This window comes from Aquarana catesbeiana, linkage group LG05 (genome assembly GCF_042186555.1).
Source record: "Aquarana catesbeiana isolate 2022-GZ linkage group LG05, ASM4218655v1, whole genome shotgun sequence".
NCBI lineage: Eukaryota > Metazoa > Chordata > Amphibia > Anura > Ranidae > Aquarana > Aquarana catesbeiana.
The window spans coordinates 15,527,444-15,554,866 of record NC_133328.1 but is presented as its reverse complement, the minus strand read 5'-3'; the positions used below and the strand labels follow the sequence as shown (position 1 = coordinate 15,554,866).

General features: G+C 42.4%; 1 protein-coding gene across 12 annotated transcripts in view; it reads left to right on the top strand.

Annotated features, from left to right (window-relative positions):
* The window catches only part of OBSCN (obscurin, cytoskeletal calmodulin and titin-interacting RhoGEF), a 407,958-nt gene that overhangs the window by 109,749 nt on the left and 270,786 nt on the right, over positions 1-27,423 (top strand). For all 12 annotated transcript variants that reach the window (XM_073629454.1, XM_073629462.1, XM_073629460.1 and 9 more), the window contains exons 15-26: positions 1,827-2,102; positions 2,528-2,803; positions 3,254-3,529; positions 3,995-4,270; positions 4,723-4,998; positions 8,190-8,465; positions 11,341-11,616; positions 14,893-15,159; positions 16,740-17,009; positions 20,930-21,196; positions 25,982-26,248; positions 27,122-27,234. In XM_073629454.1, the coding sequence (XP_073485555.1) occupies positions 1,827-2,102; positions 2,528-2,803; positions 3,254-3,529; positions 3,995-4,270; positions 4,723-4,998; positions 8,190-8,465; positions 11,341-11,616; positions 14,893-15,159; positions 16,740-17,009; positions 20,930-21,196; positions 25,982-26,248; positions 27,122-27,234 (3,116 nt within the window). The remainder of the gene's footprint in view (positions 1-1,826; positions 2,103-2,527; positions 2,804-3,253; positions 3,530-3,994; positions 4,271-4,722; positions 4,999-8,189; positions 8,466-11,340; positions 11,617-14,892; positions 15,160-16,739; positions 17,010-20,929; positions 21,197-25,981; positions 26,249-27,121; positions 27,235-27,423) is intronic.

The window sequence follows — 27,423 nt, the reverse complement described above, 5'->3', positions numbered from 1 at the left end:
CCACAAGTGTTATGTGCAATTGCCAGAGACTTTTATGGACTTGGTTATAATATATTATGCATTATATTACCAAAAGTATTGGGACAGCTGCCTTTACACGCACATGAACTTTAATGGCTCCCCAGTCATAGACCGTAGGGTTCAATATTGAGTTGACCCACCCTTTGCAGCTATAACAGCTTCAACTCTTCTGAGAAGACTTTCCACAAGGTTTAGGAGTGTGTCTATGGGAATGTTTGACCATTCTTCCAGAAGTGCATTTGTGAGTTCAGGCATGGATGTGGATGAGAAGGTCTGGCTCACAGTCTCCACTCTAATTCATCCCAAAGGTGTTCTATCGGGTTGAGGTCAGGACTCTGCAGGCCAAACAAGTTCCTCCACCCCCAACTAAGGGGCCAGGCCCAATCCCTGAAAAACAACCCCACACCATAATCCCCCCTCCACCAAATGATTTGGACCAGTACACAAAGCAAGGTCCATAAAGACATGGATGAGCGAGTTTGGGGTGGAGGAACTTGACTGGCCTGCACAGAGTCCTGACCTCAACCCGATAGAACACCTTTGGCATGAATTTGAGCGGAGGCTGCAAGCCAGGCCTTCTTGTCCACATCAGTTCTTGACCTCACAGATGCTCTTCTGAAAGAATGGTCAAACATTCCCATAGACACACTCCTAAACCTTGTGGACAGCCTTCCCAGAATAGTTGAAGTTGTTATAGCTGTAAAGGGTGGGCCAACTCAATATTGAACCCTACGGACTAAGACTGGGTTGCCATTAAAGTTCATGTGCATGTAAAGGCAGGCGTCCCAATACTTTTGGTAATATAGTGTATGTTCATTGGGTCAGCCAGATTGGATTGTGCACCTTTTCTTTTTATCTCATGGGATATTGACAACGGCTTCTCCAGAGAGATATTTTCAGACGTTCTTTAAGCTTTAGGCGGGCCATAGACTTAGCAAATTTCTTTCCTGCAACCACCATGGAAGCTATCCCCACTGGGAGAACACAGTGATTTTTCCTAGCGGCTATAACAGCTGCTTGCAATAATCGCATGTAAAATTCGGCAGGCTGTTTGTACCCAAGTTGATCGATTGATCACCTTGGGTACATTCAGCCTGCCCATACATGATTTGAATCTCGGCCGGTTCCTGTTGAACCGGCCGAGATTCGAACTGTCTATGGCCGGTCTTAGGGTCATTCTTAAAGCTTTATGATGACGAATGTCTTCAGAGGGATGATTGGTTGGGTCTTTTTTATGTTCTAATGAGCTGAATAGCTATAGGCCAGTTTCCTGTAAGGATTCTAATCAACTAATTAGATAAAAATCATTCTGGTGCTTCAGGTGTTTGAATGCCCCTGTAAATTGTTGGTTAATGCAGGTCTATGAATTACGTAATAAGTGGAGTGACCGCAATCTGGTCTGCTCCTATGAAAGTTCCAATGCCCTGACTGGCAACAGGTTTGTCTACTTTGGAATTCTTTCAAAGCAGCAAATTGTAGACTTTTTTTGCCTCTTATAAAGTAGATTAAAAAGCCAAACACAAAGCTGTTATGTCTGAAGGATATATTTTGACTGCCATTGCTGAACACCACCTGAAAAACCCTTCTTTTCTGTCATACTGATCCAATGGCGTCAGTGCTTTGACCAATAGCCCCAAATAAGTGTATACATCAGAAGCTAGGACAATGGCTGCATATTTAATGAAGGTCATTGACTCTGTAATAAAGCTAGAGACAGCCAGGCAAGTAGCATTTTCATGCTTTATATATTCAACAATACAATATTTTTTTTCTATAGTGTGCTTTTAAATGTTTTTGTATTTTAGAACCAGAGCCGGCATTTATCAGTCTGGACAAGGTACAAAAAGAGGTCCAGGCTGTGGTGTCAGAGAAGGCCACCCTGAGCTGCGAGGTGGCCCAGGAGAAGACAGAGTTGAAGTGGTACAAAGACGGGAAACTGATCACTTCCAGCAAGAAAGTGAAGGTAGAAACTGATGGTAAATCACGGCGTCTGGTGGTGGAACAGGTGGAGAAGAAGGATGCCGGAGAATATACCTGTGAGGCCGCTGGACAGAAGATCAACTTCAAGATCAACGTCAAAGGTAGCTAAAACTTTCCAGTTCCTTTACTGCTTTACTTTATTAGGATATCTAATTAAAAGATATTACACTTATAATCAAAGCGGACCTAAAGTCCTATGAATAGTCCCCAAAAATAACCAAAAACTTGACCAAGGAGTGTTGAGGAACCAATGCAATTCTGACTATATTGTGACTGATTAGACTATACATGTTTTATTTTAGATTTACATCTGCTTCCAGTTTTGATTTTTTTTAACATTGCTCTTCACTCTTCAGTCTTCACCACTTTTGTAAAGACTGTAAGCTTGAATTGTCATCTAACAACTCCTCTGCCTTTGCACAGTAAAAAGCTTGAAGGAACCAGGAAACTTTTACAGACATTTTGTTAGGCATCCTCAAATTCATGGGAACAGCAGATTTATTTATTGTTTATGCTTTTGTTACAGAACCAGAGCCAGCATTCATCCATCAAGAAAAGGTCCAAAAAGAAATCCAGGCTACCTTGTCAGAGAAGGCCACCCTGAGCTGCGAGGTGGCCCAGGAGAAGACAGAGGTAAAGTGGTACAAAGAAGGAAAATTGATTACCTCCAGCAAGAAAGTGAGGGTGGAGTCTGAGGGTAAATCTCGGCGCCTGGTGGTGGAACAGGTGGAGAAGAAGGATGCTGGAGAATATATCTGCGAGGCTGCCGGGCAGAAGATCAACTTCAAGATCAATGTCAAAGGTAGATAAAACTTTCCAGTTCCTTTACTTCTTTAGTTTATTATGATATATAATCTAAAAATATGACATATACTTAAGGCGGACCTAAAGTCCCATGTATGGTCCCCACAAAATAACCAAAAACTGGACCAAGAAGTGTTGAGGAACCAATGCCCTTCTGGCTATATTGTTGAGTGACTCAGACTATACATGTTTTACTTTAGATTTACATCTGCTTTCAGTTATAATTTTTTGGGCATTGCCCCTGAATCACACTTGGGTAATGGAGAGAGAAGGACCACTCTTTACCACCTTTGTGAGGACTCTATAAGCTTGCATTGTCAGATAACCACTCTCTGCCTTTGCACAGTAAGAAGCTTGAAGGAACCAAGAAATCTTTACAGACATTTTGTTAGACAGCCTCAAATTAATGGGAAAAAGAGACCCATTTTGGTTTATGCTTTTGTTACAGAACCAGAGCCAGTATTCATTCATCAAGAAAAGGTCCAAAAAGAAGTCCAGGCTACCTTGTCAGAGAAGGCCACCCTGAGCTGTGAGGTGGCCCAGGAGAAGACCGAGGTGAAGTGGTACAAAGAAGGCAAATTGATCACCTCCAGCAAGAAACTGAAGGTAGAAACGGATGGTAAATCACGGCGTCTGGTGGTGGAACAGGTGGAGAAGAAGGATGCCGGAGAATATACCTGTGAGGCCGCCGGACAGAAAATCAGCTTCAAGATCAAAGTCAAAGGTAGCTAAAACTTTCCAGTTCCTTTACTGCTTTACTTTATTAAGATATCTAATTAAAAAATATTACATGTATACTCAAAGCGGACCTAAAGTCCAATGAATGGTCCCCACAAAATAACCCAAAACTTGACTAAGGAGTGTTGAGCAACCAATGCAATTCTGACTATATTGTGACGCATTAGACTATACATGTTTTATTTTAGATTTACATCTGCTTTCAGTTATGTTTTTTTGGGCATTGCCCTCAAAAAACCCTCAATCTCACTTGGATTATGGAGAGAGAAGGACCACTCTTCATTCTTCACCACCTTTGTAAAGACTGTAAGCTTGAATCGTCAGCTAACCATTCTCTGCCTTTGCACAGTAAGAAGCTTGAAGGAACGAGGAAACCTTTACAGACATTTTGTTATACACCATCAAATTATTGGGAACAGCAGAATTAATATGGTTTATGCTTTTGTTACAGAACCAGAGCCAGCATTCATCCATCAAGAAAAGGTCCAAAAAGAAGTCCAGGCTACCTTGTCAGAGAAGGCCACCCTGAGCTGTGAGGTGGCCCAGGAGAAGACAGAGGTGAAGTGGTACAAAGAAGGGAAATTGATCACATCCAGCAAGAAAGTAAAGATGGAGACTGAGGGTAACTCTCGGCACCTGGTAGTGGAACAGGTGGAGAAGAAGGATGCTGGAGAATATACGTGTGAGGCAGCCGGACAGAAGATCAACTTTAAGATTAACGTCAAAGGTAGCTAAAACTTTTCCGATTCCTTTGCTTCTTTAGTATAAGGTATCTAGTCTAAAAATATTACATATATTTAAAGCAGACCTAAAGTCCCATGTATGGTCCCCACAAAATAACCAAAAACTTTACCAAGATGTGTTGAGGAACCAATGCACTTCTGGCTAAATTGTGGAGTGACTCATTAGACTATACATGTTTTATTTTAGATTTACGTCTGCTTTTAGTTAAGATTTTTTTGCCCATTGCCCCTGAATCTCACTTGGGTTATGGAGAGAGAAGGACCACTCTTCACCACTTTTGTGAGGACTCCATAAGTTTTAATTGTAACCTAACCATTTTTTGCCTATGCACAGTAAAAAGCTTGAAGGAACCAGGAAATCTTTACAGACATTTTGTTAGACAGCCCCGAATTATTGGGAACAAGCGACCCATTTTGGTTTATGCTTATGTTACAGAACCAGAGCCAGCATTTATCCATCAGGAAAAGGTCCAAAAAGAGGTCCAGGCTACCTTCTCAGAGAAGACCACCCTGAGCTGTGAGGTGGCTCAGGAGAAGACGGAGGTGAAGTGGTACAAAGAAGGGAAAGTGATCACCTCAAGTAAGACAGTGAGGTTCGAGTCTGAGGGTAAATCTCGGCGCCTGGTGGTGGAACAAGTGGAGAAGAAAGATGCCGGAGAGTATACCTGCGAGGCCGCTGGACAGAAGATCAGCTTTAAGATCACCGCCAAAGGTTAGTAGAATATTGAGTTGCAGGCCTTCTAGGCTCATGTGCAACAGTTATTACATTTGTAAAGATTTGGTGTTACAATGTCTGAAGAGAATTTATGTAACACCCTTCTAGGTTGTTAGGTGTAGGCAAATTTAGTTTGGCTTCTCTTTAGGCAGAGGAGCAGAAGTTAATAGAATTAGGAGACTGGGCAGTGCTTTACAGGCTGTAGCTCTGTTACCTTCCCCATACCATATTCTGGAACCCACTGGAGGTTTCTAGAACATAGTGGGTGGGGTGCAGTCGGAATATTTATGGGACTTGCACCAATCCCTGTGGAGGTAGGCACAGAAGGTGGGGAAGCAGCCCGTAAACACTCTGAAACCTGGCAGTCTGGGAAAGCTGAGTACAGGGTCCAGCCATCTGGAGGTGATCCCTGTGCTGGGGCAGAGAGAGAGACATAGAAGTCAGATTAGCCTTTTTGAAGACATAAAGGTCCCGGTTGGGCTCAGCTGGGAGGCCTACTGAAAAGAGAGGAAGCCTGGGTCAGAGTCTAATGGAGGCAGGAGATCTGGGGTCAGGAAGCGTCACATGTGATACTGAGTCAATAATCCAGTCATATTTTCACGAGAGGTGACTGTGGAGTGCAATATCCTACAAGTCAGAACCAAGTGCAGCCAAAAGCAGTGCAAGACAGCCAGTGTCGCACCAATTCTCAGTGACGAAACTTAGTGTAGCCAGGTGCAGTGCAAGAGAGCCAGGCGTTGTACTACTGATATAGCTTGCAACTTGTTTCAGGGCAGCCAGAGACTTAGTAGTCCTCCATTTTTGTACAAAGCTCCACAGTTTTCTTCAGTGTGGGGTATCCCATGCTCCCATCCCTAACCAAGTTCATTGTTCCCTAAATAAAAACATTGAAAACAAGACCCCTAGACTGTTTACTGAGCCTGTAGAAGAGTGTCGGAAATACCGCGTGCCTTGCTGTGGGTGCTATATAGGGGGAAATAGACCCAAGCATCTAGTTTTGGGTCATGTGTATGATCTGGTCGCAGGTCAGTTTCCGGAGAATGTTCTAAATATTTGACTGGATCCGGGTAGATCTGGTTCTGTGAGTGATTTACCACTCTAGTTGGTCACCAGTGGCTCTAGTGAGAAAAACCTGATGATCTGGTTGGCTTTGAGTTGGGCTTATGCCATGATGTGATTGGATTCAGGTTCTACTTTGGTAATCTTTTGTGTGACTTATATACTATAATGGAATGGAACACAACAGTCCCTTGAAAGCTGAAATGTGTTCTTTAAGGGAATATATTATACATTTTTTTTTACATTTTTGATTATATTTTTATTGACCAAATGTGTCATTTTTTAGTTGTAAATTTAACATTTAATATTTCATATTTACAAACATTCAATTACCCTATCAGAAAGCCAGCTGCCTACACAATTCCAAAACACTGTGCATGCAGTATAACCATTCTCCTTTGATCAAGGCTTACAGTTAACGTGAGCCAGTTGGTCATACTGATTTATTACTACTGGCAGCAGTTATGACTTGGTATAGGCAGTTTTGTACTCTATAAAACTATATTTCATGTTTTTGTTTTATTTTAAAACTTAAATAATAAAATATATTATTCATTGGGGGTTGATTTACTAAAACTGGAGAGTGCAAAATCTGGTGCAGCTCTGCATGGTAGCCAATCAGCTTCTAGCCTCAGCTTCTTCAATTGAAGTGGCTGTAAACCTCAGACATGAAATATGAACAAAACATATCCCTCTATAGCAGGGGTAGGCAACCTGGGACCCTCCAGCTGTTGTGGAACTACATTTCCCATGAGGCATTGCAAGGCTGGCAGTTACAGTTACTCCCAGAGGCATGATGGGACTTCTCTGCAACAGCTGGAGGGCCCCAGGTTGCCTACCCCTGCCCTATAGTGTGTACTAGTGCCGGGAGGAACATGCCAAGTTGCCCCCCCCAAGATGTATGAGCATTACTGTATGTGTCAGCAAAAGTCCCCCAACCCTATGCATTCCTACTCCCTAAGCATAAATGCCCCCTCCTCCCAGTACAAATTTGCCCCCCTACTAAAACTCCCTCCTTGTCAGCACAAATCCTCTCTCTCCATATGCCCCCAGCACAAATCGCCCCCTCCCCCGCAAAACAATTCCCCCTTGTAGCACAAACCCCTCAAATGTCCTCTCCGAGCACAATTCTCCCCCCCCACTCCAAGTCCCCCGCAGCATGAATTCTCTTGTCCCAATTTCCTATCGTAGAACAACCCCTCCTCCCAAAGTTTCCTTCCATGCCCTTCCCCCCTCTACCATATCACCTTTTCTAGCACAGACCCCACAAATACCCCTCCTAGCACAAATCCTGTTCCCCCTGCCAACACAAGATCCCCCCAAATCACCACTCCTAGCACACCTCCCCAAATGTCCCTTCCTAGAACCATCCTTACCCCCTGTCACCCCTCAATTTCCTCTGCCCAACACAAATCCCCTCCCCTCAATCTCATTGTGGTGCCCCCACCTCACATGACACCACAGTGCCCAGGGCAGCTGCCACTCCTTGCCCAACCCTTGTCCCGGCGCTGGTGTGTACTTATCTCAATCCAGAGCACTAAGTGACATTTCTGTCTGATGCTTCATTCCTGTGTAATCAGCATGAATCACTTCTGATACTGACAGGTTTTCCTGACACCAAGAGAAAAATGGTGACAGGGGAGGGACCTACAACTGACTGACAGCCCTAGCTCTGTTCCTGTGTTCTGTGTGAAGGGGGTCTGTTTATTATCTCCAATCATCTCCTCAACTCACCTTACTGAGCTCTGCAGAGTGTGACTTCAGCTCTCCGCCCCCTTTTTTTCTGAACACTCGGACAAGCATAGTAATTCTGGACTTTGAACAGATGAAGAGAAGACTGCTGGTAAACAGATACAACTTATGTGGGAGGACTTGTTTCATCTCTTTGTATCAACTGAGGCCAGTCACTTCACTGGGTATATCGAGGGGTTTACAACCACTTTAAGCTTTGACAAAAAACCTGGAAGCTGATTGGTTTCTATGCAGAGCTGCACCAGATTTTGCAACTCTCCAGTTTTAGTAAATCCCACCCATTATGTTTCCTGTTGAAGAAAAAAAAAAGTTAGTGCTTCATTGTATACTTCTGTTGAATCATCTGTAAATGCGTTCTAAATGTTCTTGCATTTTAGAACCAGAGCCGGCATTCACCAGCCTGGACAAGGTCCAGAAAGAGGTCCAGGCTGTGGTGTCAGAGAAGGCCATCCTGAGCTGTCAGGTGGCCCAGGAGAAGACGGAGGTGAAGTGGTACAAAGAAGGGAAACTGATCACCTCCAGCAAGAAACTTAAAGTGGAGACCGAGGGTAAATCTCGGCGCCTGGTGGTGGAACAGGTTGAGAAGAAAGATGCTGGAGAATATACTTGTGAGGTTGCCGGGCAGAAGGTCAACTTCAAGATCAACGTCAAAGGTTGGCGGCAGTTCAAAAAAATAAAAACTAGAGTAAGGTTGATGTGAGGTATTTTCCTTATGGCCACCAAAAGGCTCAATTCACAAAGTTAAAACACCAGAATTAGGAAGTTTTTTTTCGTAAAAAAAAAATGATGGCTATTTTTATCTCATCTCCAAAGAGATTTGAAAATTAGTAACATGGGTAAAATAAGGATCCTTATCCTCGTGGTAAACCTTTGTGAATGGAGCCTTACATGATTAGCAATATCAAAGGACAAATTTCACAGATTTCACAAGTCTCTATTTACTGAAAAATATCATTTTATGCACTTTTTTTCACATATTTTCACTGAGTCTTTTTTCAGCTTTTTGAGGCATCCAACACCTTAGCCTTTAGAAATGCTTTGTTTGTGAATTTCACAGAATTAAGAATTTGGACTCAAACTTGTTCTTGTCATTAAATTCAGCCTCTTCACTAAAAAAGCTAAAGTGTTACATAGTTACATAGTAGGGGAGGTCGAAAAAAGACACAAGTCCACCAAGTCCAACCTATGTGTGTGATTATAAGTCAGTATTACATTACATATCCCTGTATGTTGTGGTCGTTCAGGTGCTTATCTAATAGTTTTTTGAAACTATTGATGAGACCACCGCCTGTGGAAGGGAATTCCACATCCTTGCCGCTCTTACAGTAAAGAACCCTCTACGTAGTTTAAGGTTAAACCTCTTTTCTTCTAATTTTAATGAGTGGCCACGTGTCTTGTTAAACTCCCTTCCGCGAAAAAGTTTTTATTTATATTGTGGGGTCACCAGTCCGGTATTTATATATTGTGGGGTCACCAGTACAGTATTTGTATATTGAAATCATATCCCTTCTCAAGCGTCTCTTCTCCAGAGAGAATAAGTTCAGTGCGCACAACCTTTCCTCATAACTAATATCCTCCAGACCCTTTATTAGCTTTGTTGCCCTTCTTTGTACTCGCTCCATTTCCAGTACAACCTTCCTGAGGACTGGTGCCCAGAACTGGACAGCATACTCCAGGTGCGGCCGGACCAGAGTCTTGTAGAGCTGGAGAATTATTTTTTATCTCTGGAGTTGTTCCCCTTTTTAACGCCAATATTCTGTTTGCTTTGTTAGCAGCAGCTTGGCATTGCATTCCATTGCTGAGCCTATCATCTACTAGGACCCCCAGGTCCTTTTCCATCCAAGATCCCCCCCAGAGGTTCTCCCCCCAGTGTATAGATTGCATTCATCTTTTTGCCACCCAAATGCTCTAGTGTTGATAAAATATAAAAATATAGACATATGATTGGTCACTTTAATGATTTAAGAAATTGCCTTTTCATTTCATTCAGCGCTCCCTATGATTTTCAGAAACTGCAAAAATATTTAAGTGTTTTAGCACTGAGATAAGATTTTCAAAAATTTCAATGTCATTTCTTTTCCCAAAAGTTTGTCAAATTAAGGCCATTCCTGTACTAGGAATTTCAACTATTTGGCACATCCTTTCATATTTTCAACTTTTTCTGCTTTCCAACTTTTTTTTTTTTTTTTTTTTTTACCATAGATGAACGCTTAAAATAAATTTCAGGTCCCAGGTAACCCCTGCTATAAATTATTAAACCCATACATAGGTACAGTGGCACTCTAACATAAAGACCACTCACAAATAGTCCAATTAACACAAATTAATCGAAGTTAAGGCTAACCCCCCCCCCCCAAAAAAACACCCAGTGTTCAATCGTGATTCACTTAAAGTGTTCAAATTAAATGTTCTTCATAAAGTAATCTTCTTATGAAGAGAATTTCATCTGGACACTTTAAGTAGACACTTTTTTTTTTTTTATTTATTTGTACTTGTATTTGTACTTTTATTTTTTAGCCTTAACTTTAAATAATTTGGGTTTATTGGGAAATTTTTGACTCTTCATTATGTTAAAGCGCCACTGTACCTAGGTATGTGTGTTATGAGTATTGGGAACACTTGATGTGATAATTGTTTTTTTAAGATGGCAGCCATAATTTATGGTGTACAATTTTTAGGATTTTTTTCTTTTAATTTTTTTGCTCTGTGCCACGGAGGGAAAATTGTTGAGTATAAATTGTTAAAACGACAGCTTGCGGTACAGTACCATCATCAGTAAGTTGTGAATGTAGAAATAAATAGGTAAGTGTATTCGATCCCTAAAGTGGATTATTTTTTTAACATTTTCCCCACTCTATTTGACAAAATGAATCATAAAATGATAAAAAAAGTAAAAAAATAACAATAATAGGTAGAAAGGAAACATTGTTATTAGAAAGAGTTTTTTTCATACTTCTACATTTTTGCATTGGATGTTGGTGGCTGTTTTAGATTGGAGGTCAGTGGGAACGTCCCTCCTTAGCTTTGTTTTGAAAAGGATAAGGTCATGTAGGTTTATGGTCTGTAAGAGAAAGACCCCTTTACTGACAGCTAAAAAGATTTAGTGGTTGCTTACCAGGGAGACCAGAGGCAAAAGCTCCACTGGTCCAGTGGTATCTGTTGTTGCTGTAATTAAGGAAGCACCATGAGACAGGAGATTGTCCACTACTGTCCATTGACTGTCCATTGACTGTCTAAGGAAGCCTTAGCAATCTCTGGAGGAATTATAAGATTCCAGGGAAACCAGGTTGAGAAGGACTGTCCTAAAAAAAATGCTGGGTGACAAGGGCAGCAATTGTAGTTAAAAAAACAATACAACCTTTGATTACATTGAGCAGACCCTTACATTTAATACTCACTTTCATAAAATGCCCTGAAATATCCATTTGAGAGTCATTAGTTTGGAGTGTCCAACATGGCATTGATTGACCACGCAACAATATGCTCACTATGATGACCATTCATTTATTTGGCCAATTTTTCTATTAGAACCCGAAGCCAAGTTTCAGAAAATCCTTGCACAGAAGGAATCAATTGTTGTCCAGGAACATGAAGACATAACAATGGTGACCTCAGTTCAGCCTGAAAATGCTCCAGTGAAATGGTTCAAAGATGGAACAGAGTTGTCCGCTACCAAGAAGTACCAAATATCTGCAGACGGTGCATCCAGGACATTGGTTGTGAAATCAGCAGAGTCTAAGGACAGCGCCGTGTACTCCTGCCGCATCAGCAGCGACAAGCAGGAATTCAAGGTCCAAGTGAAAGGTGAGGGACAGTTTGCAGTGTTTGCTTTTCTTTTAAATATCTTCAGGACCAAGAAGATGCATAAAAACAATAATAGAAAGAAAAGATAGATAGATAGATACTGCCTCCATCCACTTGGGTAGCATCTCCAAAATATGCTCCATACCAATTAAGAAATGTTTGTACAAGGCTTGCAGGTGAACCCATTATGTTGCCTTACCATGGTGCGGGCTTGCTTAGGGACAGGAGAACCAAGGGAAGTTAGGTCTTCATAAGGCATTAGTCTTGAACAGGGGACGACCACTATGATGGGCTCCCACTATGTCTGCTGGATTTGCATTTATTTTATATTACTGAGACTGTAACAGGAGATGCGAGAACACACAATGGTGGGCAGCAAAGCCAAAAATTCCCAGGTGGACAGGAATAGATCTGGAAATTATTGCAGGCAGATCTCATTCTTGAATAATCCAAGACATAAGAAAGCCTGGGGGTGACTCAGCTTACCACTTTTTTGTCCCTTTAATTTCAGGTTATATAGTTATGACAACAGTTAAAATCTTCAGCTTTATTTATTTAATTTCAATCTTACTGTAGGTTTTTCCTGTGGTCATTACAGTGTAGTCGATTTGCTAAAGCAGCCTTTCTCAGCACGGAGAAACCCTTGAAATTACTCTGGGAGCCCCTGCTAATAATAACTATATCTAAAGCTAATGATTAATGCTCCTTACATTGGTGATCAGTGGGAAGAATGCTCCTTACATTGGTGATCAGTAGAAGAATGTTCCTTACATTGGTGATCAGTGAGAAGAATGCTCCTTACATTGGTGATCAGTGGGAAGAATGTTCCTTACATTGGTGATCAGTGAGAAGAATGCTCTTTACATTGGTGATCAGTAGAAGAATGTTCCTTACATTGGTGATCAGTGAGAAGAATGCTCCTTACATTGGTGATCAGTGGGAAGAATGTACCTAACATTGGCGGTCAGTGAGAAGAATGTTCCTTACATTGGTGATCAGTGAGAAGAATGTTCCTTACATTGGTGATCAGTGAGAAGAATGTTCCTTACATTGGTGATCAGTGAGAAGAATGCTCTTTACATTGGTGGTCAGTGGGAAGAATGTTCCTTACAATGGTGATCAGTGAGAAGAATGTTCCTTACATTGGTGATCAGTAGAAGAATGTTCCTTACATTGGTGATCAGTGGGAAGAATGCTCCTTACATTGGTGATCAGTGGGAAGAATGTTCCTTACATTGGTGATCAGTGAGAAGAATGTTCCTTACAATGGTGATCAGTGAGAAGAATGTTCCTTACATTGGTGATCAGTAGAAGAATGTTCCTTACATTGGTGATCAGTGGGAAGAATGCTCCTTACATTGGTGATCAGTGAGAAGAATGCTCCTTACATTGGTGATCAGTGGGAAGAATGTTCCTTACATTGGTGATCAGTGAGAAGAATGCTCCTTACATTGGTGATCAGTGGGAAGAATGCTCTTTACATTGGTGGTCAGTGGGAAGAATGTACCTAACATTGGTGATCAGTGAGAAGAATGTTCCTTACATTGGTGATTTGTGGGAAGAATGTTCCTTACATTGGTGATCAGTGAGAAGAATGTTCCTTACATTGGTGATCAGTAGAAGAATGTTCCTTACATTGGTGATCAGTGGGAAGAATGCTCCTTACATTGGTGATCAGTGGGAAGAATGTTCCTTACATTGGTGATCAGTGAGAAGAATGCTCCTTACATTGGTGATCAGTGGGAAGAATGCTCTTTACATTGGTGGTCAGTGGGAAGAATGTACCTAACATTGGTGATCAGTGAGAAGAATGTTCCTTACATTGGTGGTCAGTGGGAAGAATGCTCCTTACATTGGTGGTCAGTGGAAATAAGGCTCCATACATTAGTGGTCAGTGGGAAGAATGCTCCTTACATTGGTGGTCAGTGTGAAGAATTCCTCCCTAACAGAAAGATCATTGTTGTCAGCGGTTATTTATTTGAGAGGCAGAAACTGCTCATTGCTTAAGGAACCTTTTAACAACCTGTAGGAACCCTAGTTGACAGTGGCTGTACTAAGGGATAAGGAATGTTCACTTTAGCTTCATCCAGTGAATGAGAAAAAGTTGTGTTTACTTCAATCTTCTAATTTTATACAAGTAAAAATCCGAATTCTTCTATTTATCCTTATACATGATTATTAAAAGTGAACAGTGAAGTCTGCAAACATATGTCCTTCACACCTATATCAGCTTGTTGGACATCCCATTCCAAGACCATGGGCATTCTCCCCTTGTAGCCTTAACATCCTCCACTCTTCTGGAAGGCTTTCCTGAAGTTGTATGTGGCTCACAGTCGGTGTTCCAGTTCATCCCAAAGGCGTTCAGTAGGGTTGAGGTCAGGGCTCTGTGCAGGACATTCAAGTTTCTTCACACCAAACTGGCCTTTATGAAGCTTTATGGAGCTGACTTTATACACAGGGGCACAGTAATGCTGGAACAGAAAAGGGTCTTTACCAAACTGTTACCACAAGGCTGGAAGAGCACAATTGTCTAAAATGTCTGTATGGCCAAAAAGCTTGTCTAAAAGCTTTTTGGCCATACTTCTCTTGTAGGTCACGGGAGTGCATTCACTTGTGCTCTCCTGTAACCCACAATCAGCTGACAGCAAGCTAAAGCCTGCTGTTGGCTGATGTCACAGTCATTCCAGCTCTGGAAAAATCCCTACCATTTTTTTTAGATCTGCCCAGATGTCTGATCAGCAGTTGGCTCTTCCTCTCAGCTAGCCGCATCTGCCCCCTCCATAGTCCTGGAGGAGTGGACCAAGAACAGAGTGATCAGCGGTCATATGAATGCTCAGTACTCAAGCTTAGAGCCAGCTGGGGAGAGCTGGAGCATGGAGATGAGTATGTGTGTTTATTTTTTTATTAGCCCCCAAATTCTCCTTTAATAGTACATTTCACTGGAAACACCTGAACTTCACCACCTGGGTAGGGGATCCACACGTTTGGCTATATAGGTAAGTGTGATGATCAGGTTTCCACAACCTTTTAGCCATACAGCGTACCTTCCTCCTGCTCATGGGATTGTCTCACAGGCTTTTCTCAGTAGACTATTCAGAGGTTGAAATCAAGTTGTAGGTATCCCATGTGATAGTTTTATCTCAAAGACTCTTGCCTTTCTTTTTACAACATAAAGGCTAATCAGATGATTACAACACTGAGGTTGATCAGATGATTAAAGTAAATGCATTGTCCCCTAAGCTGAACTGAATTTTCTGTATTTCATCTGTACATCAGAAGTTCCAGTGAGGTTTACAAAGAAGCTGGAATCTGTGACGGGAGAGATCGGTTCTTCCATCACCCTGACCTGCGAGCTGGGACAGGCGAAGGGCGATGTTGTCTGGAAGAGGAACAGAGAGGAGATCAAGGCCAGCAAACGCTTTCAGATTCAGTCCGATGGAGCCAAGCGCAGCCTGACCGTCTCCCAGCTAAAGGCGGAAGATGGAGGAGAGTATTCCTGCGAATCCCGGGACGATAAAACCATCACACAACTCACCACCAAAGGTACTTTATACATATAGATCGAAACACTGCTGTAGTCAGCAAAGTGTGTACTACGCCCTAAATAGTAATTATGGGAAAATTCACAAATGACATATGATGCAGTCTGTCAGTAGCACCAGGGTACCCTTTGTAACATGGTTTTGTTATAATAGAATGTAAGGCATCGGTCAAGGGTGTACATACTTTATATATCCAAAAGTATTGGGACACCTGCCTTTACACCCACGTGAACTTTAATGGTATCCCAGTCTTAGTCCGTAGGGTTTAATATTTAGTTGGCCCACCCTTTGCAGCTATAACAGCTTCAACTCTTCTGGGAAGGCTGTCCACAAGGTTTAGGAGTGTGTCTATGGGAATGTTTGATCATTCTTCCAGAAGTGCATTTGTGAGGCCAGGCATTTATGTTGGACGAGAAGGCCTGGCTCGCAGTCTCCGCTGTAATTCATCACAAAGGTGTTCTATCGGGTTGAGATCAGGACTCTGTGCAGGCCAGTCAAGTTCCTCCACCCCAAACTCACTCATCCACGTCTTTATGGACTTTGTTTCTTCTTTTCTTGAATAAGGGAAATTCAGGCATCTTCAGCGCCAATAATTTCTTCAATGCAGATCATTGTCAGTCAATATGTTGTCATTCCTTAGCTGGCTGATGTGTTCTTTAGCCCTACTATACTGATGCCACTTCTGCTGTCTTCATGGCTGAGCCCAAAGTGAAGGTGGATCTCCAGGGTGATCCTCAGCCAGGAAAAGCACTATTTCTTGACAGCCTGCATCTGTCTCGGATAGGCTTCAAGCTTACCACAAGTGCCAACTTCTCACCTCCTTGCTCTGCTACCTGTAATCCACACCTCACAGCCATGTATATTGTATATCCTCTCTCTAGGGAAAAGGGGGTCTTCTATTGGCCACACTAATGCCATGTACACACGGGCGGACTTTTCGGCATCAAAGGTCCGACGGGCTTTCTGACGGACTTTCAACGGACTTTTGACGGACTTCCGACGGAATTTCGAACGAACAGACTTGCCTACACACGATCACACCAAAGTCTGACGGATTCGTACGTGATGACGTACGACCGGACTAAAATAAGGAAGTTGATAGCCAGTAGCCAATAGCTGTCCTAGCGTTGGTTTTCGTCTGTCGGACTAGCATACAGACGTGCGGATTTTTCAACCGGACTCGAGTCCGTCGGAAAGATTTGAAACATGTTCCAAATCTAAAGTCCGTCTGATTTTCGACCGAAAAAGTCCGCTGCAGGTCCGATGGAGCCCACACACGGTCGGATTGTCCGACGGATTCGTCCCCTCGGACCAGTCTGGTCGAAAAGTCCGCTCCTGTGTACACTGCATTAGAATTACATTGGGAGCAACTTAAAAAAAACCTTACTTCCTAAAATAGATCCATGACCTACAGTATATTTCAAATTGGTCACACACATGGTCTTGAAGGAGCTGGTTTTAAAGGGGGCATAAAAAAGTGGACTTATTGGTGACGTCTTACCCCAAGCGTCATCCTTACATTTGGTATTCCTGTACTAGATATTATTGGCAATGATTTATTAATCTATTTTGTCCTGCCAGCTCCACGCGTGGTGAAGTTTACAGCAGAACTGAATAACGTGGTAGTAGAGGAAGGTGCAGAAGCCACATTTAAGTGCACACTGACCCCAGAAGATGCTGAGTTGACATGGTACCGAAATGGGGCCAAGATAGAAAAGAACAACAAGTATTCATTCAGCAAGAAAGGGACCGTGCACACCCTGACCATCAGCAAGCTGACCATGCAAGATGCCGGCGAGATCGCAGCTGAGGCTGAAGGGGTGAAGTCAACAGCTAACCTGAAGGTCCGAGGTGAGGACCAACAATGAAAAGCTCATATGAATAAAAGTTGTCATGGCCAGCCTTTGCTATGATCAGACAAACTGGGAATTTTATGTTGATTTCCCATTGTTCCTGATACAGCAGGTTGAAGGTCAATGTAGCCCAAGCACTGACATTTGAAAAGGTCAGTCTCTCCAAAACTACTACTAATGTAGGTATGTGAAGATTCTCATTTATCCAGGTCAAGGTATAGCTAGTAGTAGTTGCCCACATCTTCTGTAAAGTTGATGTTACGTCATAGCTTCTCCAAGCCCCTTCTTCAGCCACTGTGAGTGTCAGAAACATACCCCAGCACACCTTCAACCATGTACGAGGGTTCTTCAAAAAGTTTCCACGCTTTTTTGAAGACCCCTCATAAATCAATAAACACCAAGGATAGGATTATATAACTAGAATAGGGCGAGGGCCCACAACTTTCATATCACCCATTCAGTTCTTGGACAATCAACATTTGCCTTGACACATTCCATGGTGATTGGATTAAGGTGTCGGTGCTAGCTGTGTGGATACATATGTTGGATTATCTTTCTGACACTAAATAGAACTCCAGAAATTACTTGTAGAAGCTCAAAATGTCTTCAATATAAAGCAGCCCTCACAGATAGAAAAATTGAGAGCCAGCAATCAGGTTTTGCTGTAGTGCACATGTGCTGACAGTAAACTAGCTGACAGGAGGAGAAAGCAGGCTATTGACATTCTCTCTTTCATTGTCTGCTCCTCTGTAGTGGATGTCCTAAGGCCTAACTAAAAGGTATTAAAAGTGAACAGTGAGGTTTGTTGAACATATGACCATCACACCTGTTGGACATTCCATTCCAAAACCATGGGTACTCTCCCCTTGCATCTTTAACACCCTTCACTCTTTTGGGAAGGCTTTTGACAATATTTTGGAGTGTGTCTGTTGGAATTTGTTACCATTTGTGAGGTCAAGTACTGATGTTGGATGAGAAGACCTGGTTCCCAAATAGTGTTCCAATTCATCCTGAAGATATTCAGTTGGGTTGAGGTCAGGGTTTTCAAGTCCTAACTGGTCAAACTATGTCTATATGGAGCTGGCTATGTACACAGGGGCACAGTCATTCCCCTAAGCTGTAACCAATATGAGCTTGCTGGGCATTCCATTTCAAAACCATGGTCAGTAATATGGAGTTGAACCCTTTTTGTGGCTATAACATCCTCCACATTTCTCAGAAGGTTTTAAAAATCATTTTGAAGTGTGCCTATGGGAATTTGTGAACATTTGGTCAAGTACTGATGTTGGACGAGAAGACCTGGCATGCAGTTGGAGTTCCGATTCATCCCAAAGATATTCAGTAGGGTTGAGGTCAGGGCTCTGTGAAGGCCACTTGAGTTCCTCCTCACCAAACTGGTTAAACCATGTCTTTATGGAGCCCAGATCTCTCAGTAAAGAGTACCCATCACTGCCCATGTTATCACAAGGGATGTTGTTCAGAGTTAAAATTGATTTAAAAAAATACATAAAGTTACAATTTAAAAGTTTAAAAAAAAAATTTTAAAAAAAGTGCCCCCGCTCCCCATGCAAAGGTGAACAGATTCGTCGGTCCTGCACATATACAGTTGTGCTCATAAGTTTACATACCCTGGCAGAATTTATGATTTCTTGGCCATTTTTCAAAGAATATGAATGATAACAGAAATATTTATTTTACTCATGGTTATTGTTTGGCTGAAGCCATTTATTATCAATCAACTGTGTTTACTCTTTTAAAATCATAATCACAACAGAAACTACCCAAATGACCCTGATCAAAAGTTTACATACCCTGGTGATTTTGGCCTGATAACATGCACACAAGTTGACACAAAGGGGCTTGAATGGCTATTAATGGTAACCATCCTCACCTGTGATTTGTTTGCTTGTAATTAGTGTGTGTGTATAAAAGGTCAATGAGTTTCTGGACTCCTGACAGACCCTTGCATCTTTCATCCAGTGCTGCACTGATGTTTCTGGATTCTGAGTCATGGGGAAAGCAAAAGAATTGTCAAAGGATCTGCGGGAAAAGGTAGTTGAACTGTAAAAACAGGAAAGGGATATAAAAAGATATCCAAGGAATTGAGAATGCCAATCAGCAGTGTTCAAACTCTAATCAAGAAGTGGAAAATGAGGGGTTCTGTTGAAACCAAACCACGGTCAGGTAGACCAACTAAAATTTCAGCCACAATTGCCAGGAAAATTCTTCGGAATGCAAAGAAAAACCCACAAATAACTTCAGGCGAAATACAGGACTCTCTAGAAAACATGTGGTCTGGCTTGTTTTAAGATGCGCAATAAGGAGGCAATTGAAGAAATATGGGCTGCATGCTCGAGTCACCAGAAGAAAGCCATTACTATGCAAATGCTACAAAGTATCCCGCTTATTATAGGCCAAACAGCACAGAGACAAGCCTCAAACCTTCTGGCACAAAGTCATTTGGAGTGATGAGACCAAAATTTAGCTTTTTGGCCAAAACCATAAACGCTTCATTTGGAGAGGAGTCAACAAGGCCTATGATGATAGGTACATCATCCCTACTGTGAAACACGGAAGTGTATTGCTGATGTTTTCGGGATGTGTGAGCTACAAAGGCACAGGAAATTTGGTCAAAATTGATGGCAAGATGAATGCAGAATGTTATCAAAGAATACTGGAGGAACATTTGCATTCATGACAATTTGCATTGTCATGTTGGACATTCCAACATGACAATGATCCAAAACACAAGGCCAAGTCGACCTGTCATTGGCTACAGCAGAATAAAGTGAAGGTTCTGGAGTGGCCATCTCAGTCTCCTGACCTCAATATCATTGAGCCACTCTGGGGAGATCTCAAACGTGCCGTTCATGCAAGACAGCCCAAGAATTTACAGGAAATGGGGGCTTTTTGCCAAGAGGAATGTACCATCTGAGAAGATAAAGAGCCTCATCCACAAATACCACAATAAACTTCAAGCTTTCATTGATGTTAACGGGGGCAATACACGGTATTAAGAACTGGGGTATGTAAACTTTTGGTCAGGGTCATTTGGGTAGTTTCTGTTGTCATTATGAATAAAAAAGAGTAAACACAGTTGATTGATAATAAATGGCTTCAGCCAAACACTAACCGTGAGTGAAAGAAAAGTTTTTATGTTATCATTCATATTCTCTGAAAAATGGCCAAGAAATCATAAATTCTGCCAGGGTATGTAAACTTATGAGCACAACTGTATGTAAACAGCGATTGGATCACACATCTGAGTTATTACCACAAATGTCAGACCATGGGCAGTAATTATAGCACCACACCTCCTGTGTAAGACTAAAGTGGTAACCTGTAAATGCTTTTACATCGTGGCTTATGGATATTTTAATGTACTGTAGATTGTTGCTGTTCCGCGGGCATGCGCAATTTTAAAGCATGACATGTTTGGTATCTATTTACTCAGTGTAACATCATCCTTTATATTTTACCACAAATTGGGTATTATATTGTTTGTGGGCACTAAAATTCATTAAAGTGTATTTTTTCCAAAATATTTCCATTTGAAAAACCTCTGCGCAAATGCCAAGTTACATAAAAATTGCCATTTTATTGTCTTGGGCCTCTGCTTAAAAAATATATAATGTTTGGAGTTCTAAGTAATTTTCTACCAAAAAAATGCAGATTTTTACATACGGTATATGTGAGAAGTGTCAGAACAAGCCCAGAGCTAAAACGGTTCTCTTTAGAACCTGATGTGCCCTAGGACACTCTGGTAGGAAAAGTTTGACCAGTTTCTGTAGTCTTAATCCTGACCGCACTCTATCTGCATCATAAATTTAGCCAGTCAAAGCACTCTGTGAAATGTCACCCCTTTTTCATACTGAAATGTATCCACCATAAATGTTGCACCTTCTTTTTCCCGTTCAGAGGCTCCAGTCTTGTTTAAGAAGAAGTTGGAAACAATCACAGTGGAGGAGCGGCAGACAGTCCACCTAGAAACAGAGCTGACCAAAGCCTCCAAAGAAGTGAAGTGGATGAAAAACGGTATTGTGCTTCAGTCCGGCGGTAACATTGAGATTAAATCTGAAGGAACAAAACAGATCCTCATCTTAAAGAACGTGACCTACGCCGACCGAGGGCTGTATGGCTGCGAGACTCTGGATGACAAGACGCAGGCCAAGCTTAATGTTGAGAGTAAGTCAGAACCTTCATTGAGGTGGGATTAGAGGTGGTAATATCGGGACTAGGAGGAAAACATGCTCTATATAGAACTCTTCTTCCAGTATCTGCTAGTTCAGTAGAAGCCCAATCCTCCGCAGGTCGCCTTGTGCAAGCTCCACAGGAGGAGAGTAGACACTCAGGGTTGGTTGGATATGTTTTTTCTTTAACATTAAGTTTACTTTAAGTGACATAATTTAATATGATGCATACAGAAAGCAATACCACACCTTCTAGCAGGGGCGTTGCTAGGGGGTGGCTTTTGGGGCTATAGCCCCGAATCTGAGGCCAATATGCCCCGAGTCTCTGCAGGGGTCCCCAAGGGGAGGGGAGGCTCTCTGGGGACCCTTATGTAAGTGGGGGGGCTCTCTGGGGACCCTGATGTAAGGGAGAGACTCTCTGGGGACCCTGATTTTAAGGCCTAGGCTCTCTAGGGACCCAGATTTAAGGGGGGGCTCTCTGGGGACCCTAATGTAAGGGGGCCTCTCTGGGAACCCTGATGTAAGTGGGGGGGCCCTCTGGGTACCCTGATGGAAGGGGGAGGCTCTCTGAGGACTCTGATGTAAGAAAGAGGCTCTCTAGGGACCCTGATGTAAGGTGATGTAAGGGGGGGCTCTCTGGTGACCCTGATGTAAGCGGGGGGCTCTCTGGGGATATATATACACCCACATGTATATTACTGTATATACATGTGTATGCCTGCCCAAGCGTATGACTTTCTTTACTACGCTGCTATGGGCTCTAGCCCCAGATCTTTTGTAGACCTAGCAACGCCCCTGCCTTCTAGTGATAATGGCAAATTTTAAAGCTGGTCTCCAACCTACAGTCTTGCACAGATGTACCAGCTCCTCTCCTAGACTGAAAATCCTCTGATTTCACTGCACACTGTGAGATTCTTACAATGTGCATTAGAAGCTGCAGTAGCCCTTTCCTCCTCTGCCGAACTTTCCCTGGCACACCACTTTCATTCATTGCATTTTAGTTCTTTCAATCATGGAGACTCAGCATCATATGTAGGTGTTACCTAGGGTGGTCTGCATGCAAATGCAGCTTGCCTAAGAATGCCCACTCCTCCAGTTTGACACCCACCAATGAAGGCATTTTGATATTAGGTTCCCAGCCAGGAGGGCTGTCTACCTTCCTGGCCTTCCTGCTGAGGGCCCGTCTCCTCATCGAGGTCCCAGCTATGCTGAGCTGGGGGGCCTTTGCAGCTACAAGCCCTTGGAAGCAGTACGACGGCATTTAACGCTTATACATGGGGTGTGTAAGGCTATTTACTCTTTGATGTGTCGGACCAAGGGTATAAAAATAAATCATCGCATATGGTCGAACAGTCAACATTTTGCAACCTTATGTAGCTCTACCTCCATAAGGGCCACCGGTAATAGGTGGTTTTCCAAATGGTACAGAGGCTGCCCACCACCACAAGCATCAGTTCATATGCTTCAACTACATTAACTTATTCTAGGGAATGTTCTTTTTATAGTTATTGCTTGAGGAACTGTACACAGGAGAGAGGGTTAGGGCATGGGATACTCCAAAACCCTGCACAGTAACAGGAGGACACTCTTTTCCAAGCTCTCATACACGGATTCTGCTAATGAGGCAGGGGAATAGCCAGTATTATGGGACCCTATGAGAGCCATCTCAGTCCAAGCTACCTCTGGAACGTACATCCCAAAAGCACACAGTCACCAGGGTTAACAATTTAGGGTCACTAAAGTGGGTCCAGTCCTTAGGACAGCTGCACACATTCCAGCTTCCTCAGGACACCTCCTAGTGAGGAAGACAGTCCTCCTCCAGACCATATGCCATAAGGAAAAGTCCTACAGCCAGCTCCTCAATAGATTGCTTCAGGTTCCCCACAGGCTGTTTCAGAGGAGCAGCAGCCCCAAAGGCTTTGGAACCCTCCCTGACAAGTAAAGAACCCTCTCTCCAGAGCTCCAAACTATTTATCACCTCTCCAGTCATCTTCTGGAGGCAGGGGAATAGCCAGTATTATGGGACCCTATGAGAGCCATCTCAGTCCAAGCAACCTCTGGAATGTACATCCCAAAAGCACACAGTCACCAGGGTTAACAATTTAGGGTCAGTCAAGTGGGTCCAGTCCTTAGGACAGCTGCACACATTCCAGCTTCCTCAGGACACTTCCTAGTGAGGAAGACAGTCCTCTTCCAGACCATATGCCATAAGGTAAAGTCCTACAGCCAGCTCCTCAATAGATTGCTTCAGGTTCCCCACAGGCTGTTTCAGAGGAGCAACAGCCCCAAAGGCTTTGGAACCCTCCCTGACAAGTAAAGAACCCTCTCTCCAGAGCTCCAAACTATTTATCACCTCTCTAGTCACCTCTTTGGACACTCTCCACCGTGTATTGGCTAGGGCATGATAGATATTCAGGCTGGTCATTTGACTCTCCCAGCCCTATGTTCTGGAAACTTCTTCCAGAAGCCGGGGAAACAGTCAAACTCCAAGCCTGTAAGACCCTGAACAGACCAAAGAAAATACCTCTCCCTTAACTACAAAGGAAGCCAAAAACTAAATTTACCTAGTATACTACGCTAGGAGGGTGCTACATCTGCAAGCTACCTTCTCAAAGCACTATGTGGCCATGAAGAAGGGAGCCCACGAGGTTGCGAAATGTCAGCTGTATGACCATACATGATCATCTTTTCATAATAGAAAGATGATAAAAAGCATAAAGGGAGTGTTGGTCACAGTCTGCATTTATACCTGGATTTTACACCGCGCCGTCCACTGTAGGCATTTCGGGCAACTACCATGTGTATTGGCTGAGAGCTCTATGGAGTGCAGCTCACATACCAGCTATCTACAAGGGTAAAGAAGCATTCTACAATATGCAGTAATGGGAGACTCAGTGGTGGAAATGTGTAGCTGGGGTTTATATAGGTTCCCAGCTTGTTTTAGAGGTGTTGGAATGACAAGGTCACTGTTTGTTGTGGCAACTCATATCCACAGGGAGAGCCAGGGACTGGAGGAAGCGAGGTTTCCTTGTGTGGGCTCAGTAATGACAGTTAGTTCACCGCTCCGTCCCAGCCAGCAGAATGACTGGAGCAGCAGATAAAGTGAATGGGGCACTCTGTACTTTTTGCACACAAATCATTTGGTAACTTCTAGGCTTCCAGGAGCCTTAGTGCTGGCATGCCACAATGACAGCAGCTAAATTCTGATTTTTTTTAATTTTTTATTTAGAATTTTTAATAATGTGATTGTTAATGTGTGGACTCGCTTTACCAGGAAGAATAGCTTCATCTCCTATTCTAATAATTATTTCCGAATGGCAGCATTAACCACTTTAACCCCCGGAAGATTTTACCCCCTTCCTGACCAGAGCACTTTTTGCGATTCTACACTGCGTCGCTTTAACTGACAATTACGCAGTCGTGCGACGTTGTACCCAAACAAAATTGACGTCCTTTTTTTCCCCACAAATAGAGCTTTCTTTTGGTGGTATTTAATCACCTCTGCGTTTTTTATTTTGTGCGCTATAAGGCCTCATGCACACAGGCTGTTAAAATAACGTTATGAAAACGCCAGTATCTTTGCAGTGATTTTTTTTTTACTTTTTTCAGCTTTTTTCAATGTTTTTGCAATAGCGTTTTTTAGCGTTTTTGAGCGTTTTTACGCGTTAGCGTTTTTTAGCTTTTTTTTTTCAAAATTGTTTTTTTTTTTTTTTTTTTTCAATGGAACAAAAACCTTAACAAACGTTGGTGAATGACGTTTTTGAGCGTTAGACCGTTTTTACAGCTGAAAAACGTCTCTCAGAACCCACTGGTCCTGGGTTTTTTTTACAGCTTAAAAACGCCTATGCCATTTGCAGCTCAAAAACGCCTAGGTGGGCATGAAGCCATAGACTAACATAGACAGGCCTTTTTAAGCTGAAAAAAAAGCTCAAAAAAGCAGCTGTAAAAACGTCCGTGTGCATGAGGCCTAAACAAAAAAAGAGCGACAATTTTGAAAAAAAAAGCAATATTTTTTACTTTTTGCTATAATAAATATCCCCCAAAAATATATAAAAAAAACAAATTTTTTCCTCAGTTTAGGCCGATATGTATTCTTCTACATTTTTTGTTAAAAAATAATCACAATAAGTGTATATTGATTGGTTTGCACAAAAGTTATAGCGTCTACAAAATAGGGGATAGTTTTATGGCATTTTTATTATTATAATTTTTTTTTTATTAGTAATGGTGGCGATCTGCGATTTTTGAAGGGGTGTGAAGGGGGGTGTGACCTTTCCCTTTAGTCAGCACTCACTGAGCCCTGCAGAGAGTAACTTCAGCTTCCTGCCCCCTACTTTCTGAAAGCTCACGCAAGCTGTATAAATGTTGCACTTTGAACGACTGTAGAAAAGCGATGGCTGCATATAAACAGGTACAACTTATATAGGAGGATTTGTTTAATCTCTGTGTATCCCCTGAGGCCAGTCACTTCACTGGGTATATGTAAGGGTTTAACCCCTTGCTGCCACCGCCCCCCAGCTCTATAAGAAGATCTAAATGCGGGAAGCAGAGCCGGCTTTCCGATCATGTGACTGTCGTGAGAGGTAATAAATACCTGGAAGCCTTACACTGACACATTATTCAGGACATACGTAAGTAACGCAGAAAAATATATTTGATGCCAGGTCCGTTTTTAAGGAAGAAAGCTTAACTTTGTATAGACATGCGTCTCCTCCTCCTTGTCTCATAATTAATGTACTTGTGTATTGATGGCCAGTTGCATTGTCTTCTCCTCTTGCAGTGCGGCAGGTGAAGTTGGTGAAAGGTCTCCGGGATGTGGAGGTCCGTGAGAATGACTCCGCCACCTTCGAACTGGAGCTTTCTCATGAAGACGTGGAAGGTTTCTGGACCAAAGATGGACTAAGACTAAAAGCCTCCGATTCCTGCAAACTCGTCGTCAAGGGCAAGAAACACGGACTCATCCTTTCCTCTGTAAAACAAGAGAACGCCGGAGCTGTCACCTTTAAATCAGAGGGCATTCAGACCTCCGCCAAGCTCACCGTTAAAGGTATTCCCTGTCACGCACTTCTGTTGTAGCATGTCATTGATGAGGGACTTTAATTAGATAACATAGTTTTTTGTAAACTGTAAAAAAGACAACAAAGCAGATAAGTATAGGCTTAGAAACAAGTGAAAAAATAGAGATTGAAGCTCCACCTTCTGGCTAAAACTGAGAATACATAACATTCAAATGCAACATTTTTTATATAGTACGTGTGTATATATATATATCTATATATATATATATATATAGATATATATATATCTATATATATATCTATATATATATAGATATATATATACATGCTTTTTATTATATGTTGCACTAAAGTGGCTCAGTTCTTTAATACTCAAAGCCAAAGTCTGGAACCCACACCACCCCTCGTATTTGTCTCTTGGAGCTACACTGGCTAAAATGTCAGCATCTGACACACTGAAAATGTTTCTGTCTCCTCTGGCCTCCTATATCACTACTGTATCCTGTAGCAAGCAGTGGTCTCTCTGCAGAGGTCCGACACAACTCCTTCTAAACTCTTCAAGCAGTAGGGAGCATGAGCTTGGCCGATTGCGGAGCTTTAGGAGAGAGTCACCAGGATGTGTGTTAGACCTCAGGAGAGAGACCGCTGCGTCCCCATAGTGAGCAAGGATCCATGTATGCAGCGGGACACAGGCTTTTCTATTTAGGCTGTGGCTGCTTTCTGAAGGAAACCACCTGCACAACTTTTGTTTTGATGCACCTGGAATGTATTTAGCTGACTTAAACTGCTAGTTCAATTGAGCTTTAATTTCTCCATTTTGTTGATAGTACCCTCGGTAACTGTATGTGTGCAGACTGATTGATTCAATGTATATATTTCAGTTATACATTCTGCTCTTTTAGAACCTCCAGTGAAGATCAGCCATCCTCTCCAGGACATCACTGTGGCAGAAAAGGATAAGGTGACATTGGAGTGTGAGGTGTCCAGGGCTAATGCCGAGGTGAAATGGCTGAAGGTAAATGAGATTCTCAGCTTCTATGTACTATTCCACACTTGTACAGCTTTGACTGAAAAGAAGTCTTTCTGTATGTTAATTGCAGTTTTTTACATTGGTGACAGTGTCTCTTGATGTATATGTGTCATTTTTCTATCTTAGCTTCTCACGGATGGTAGTGGAGCTCTGTAGCTCCCATTTTCTATTCCT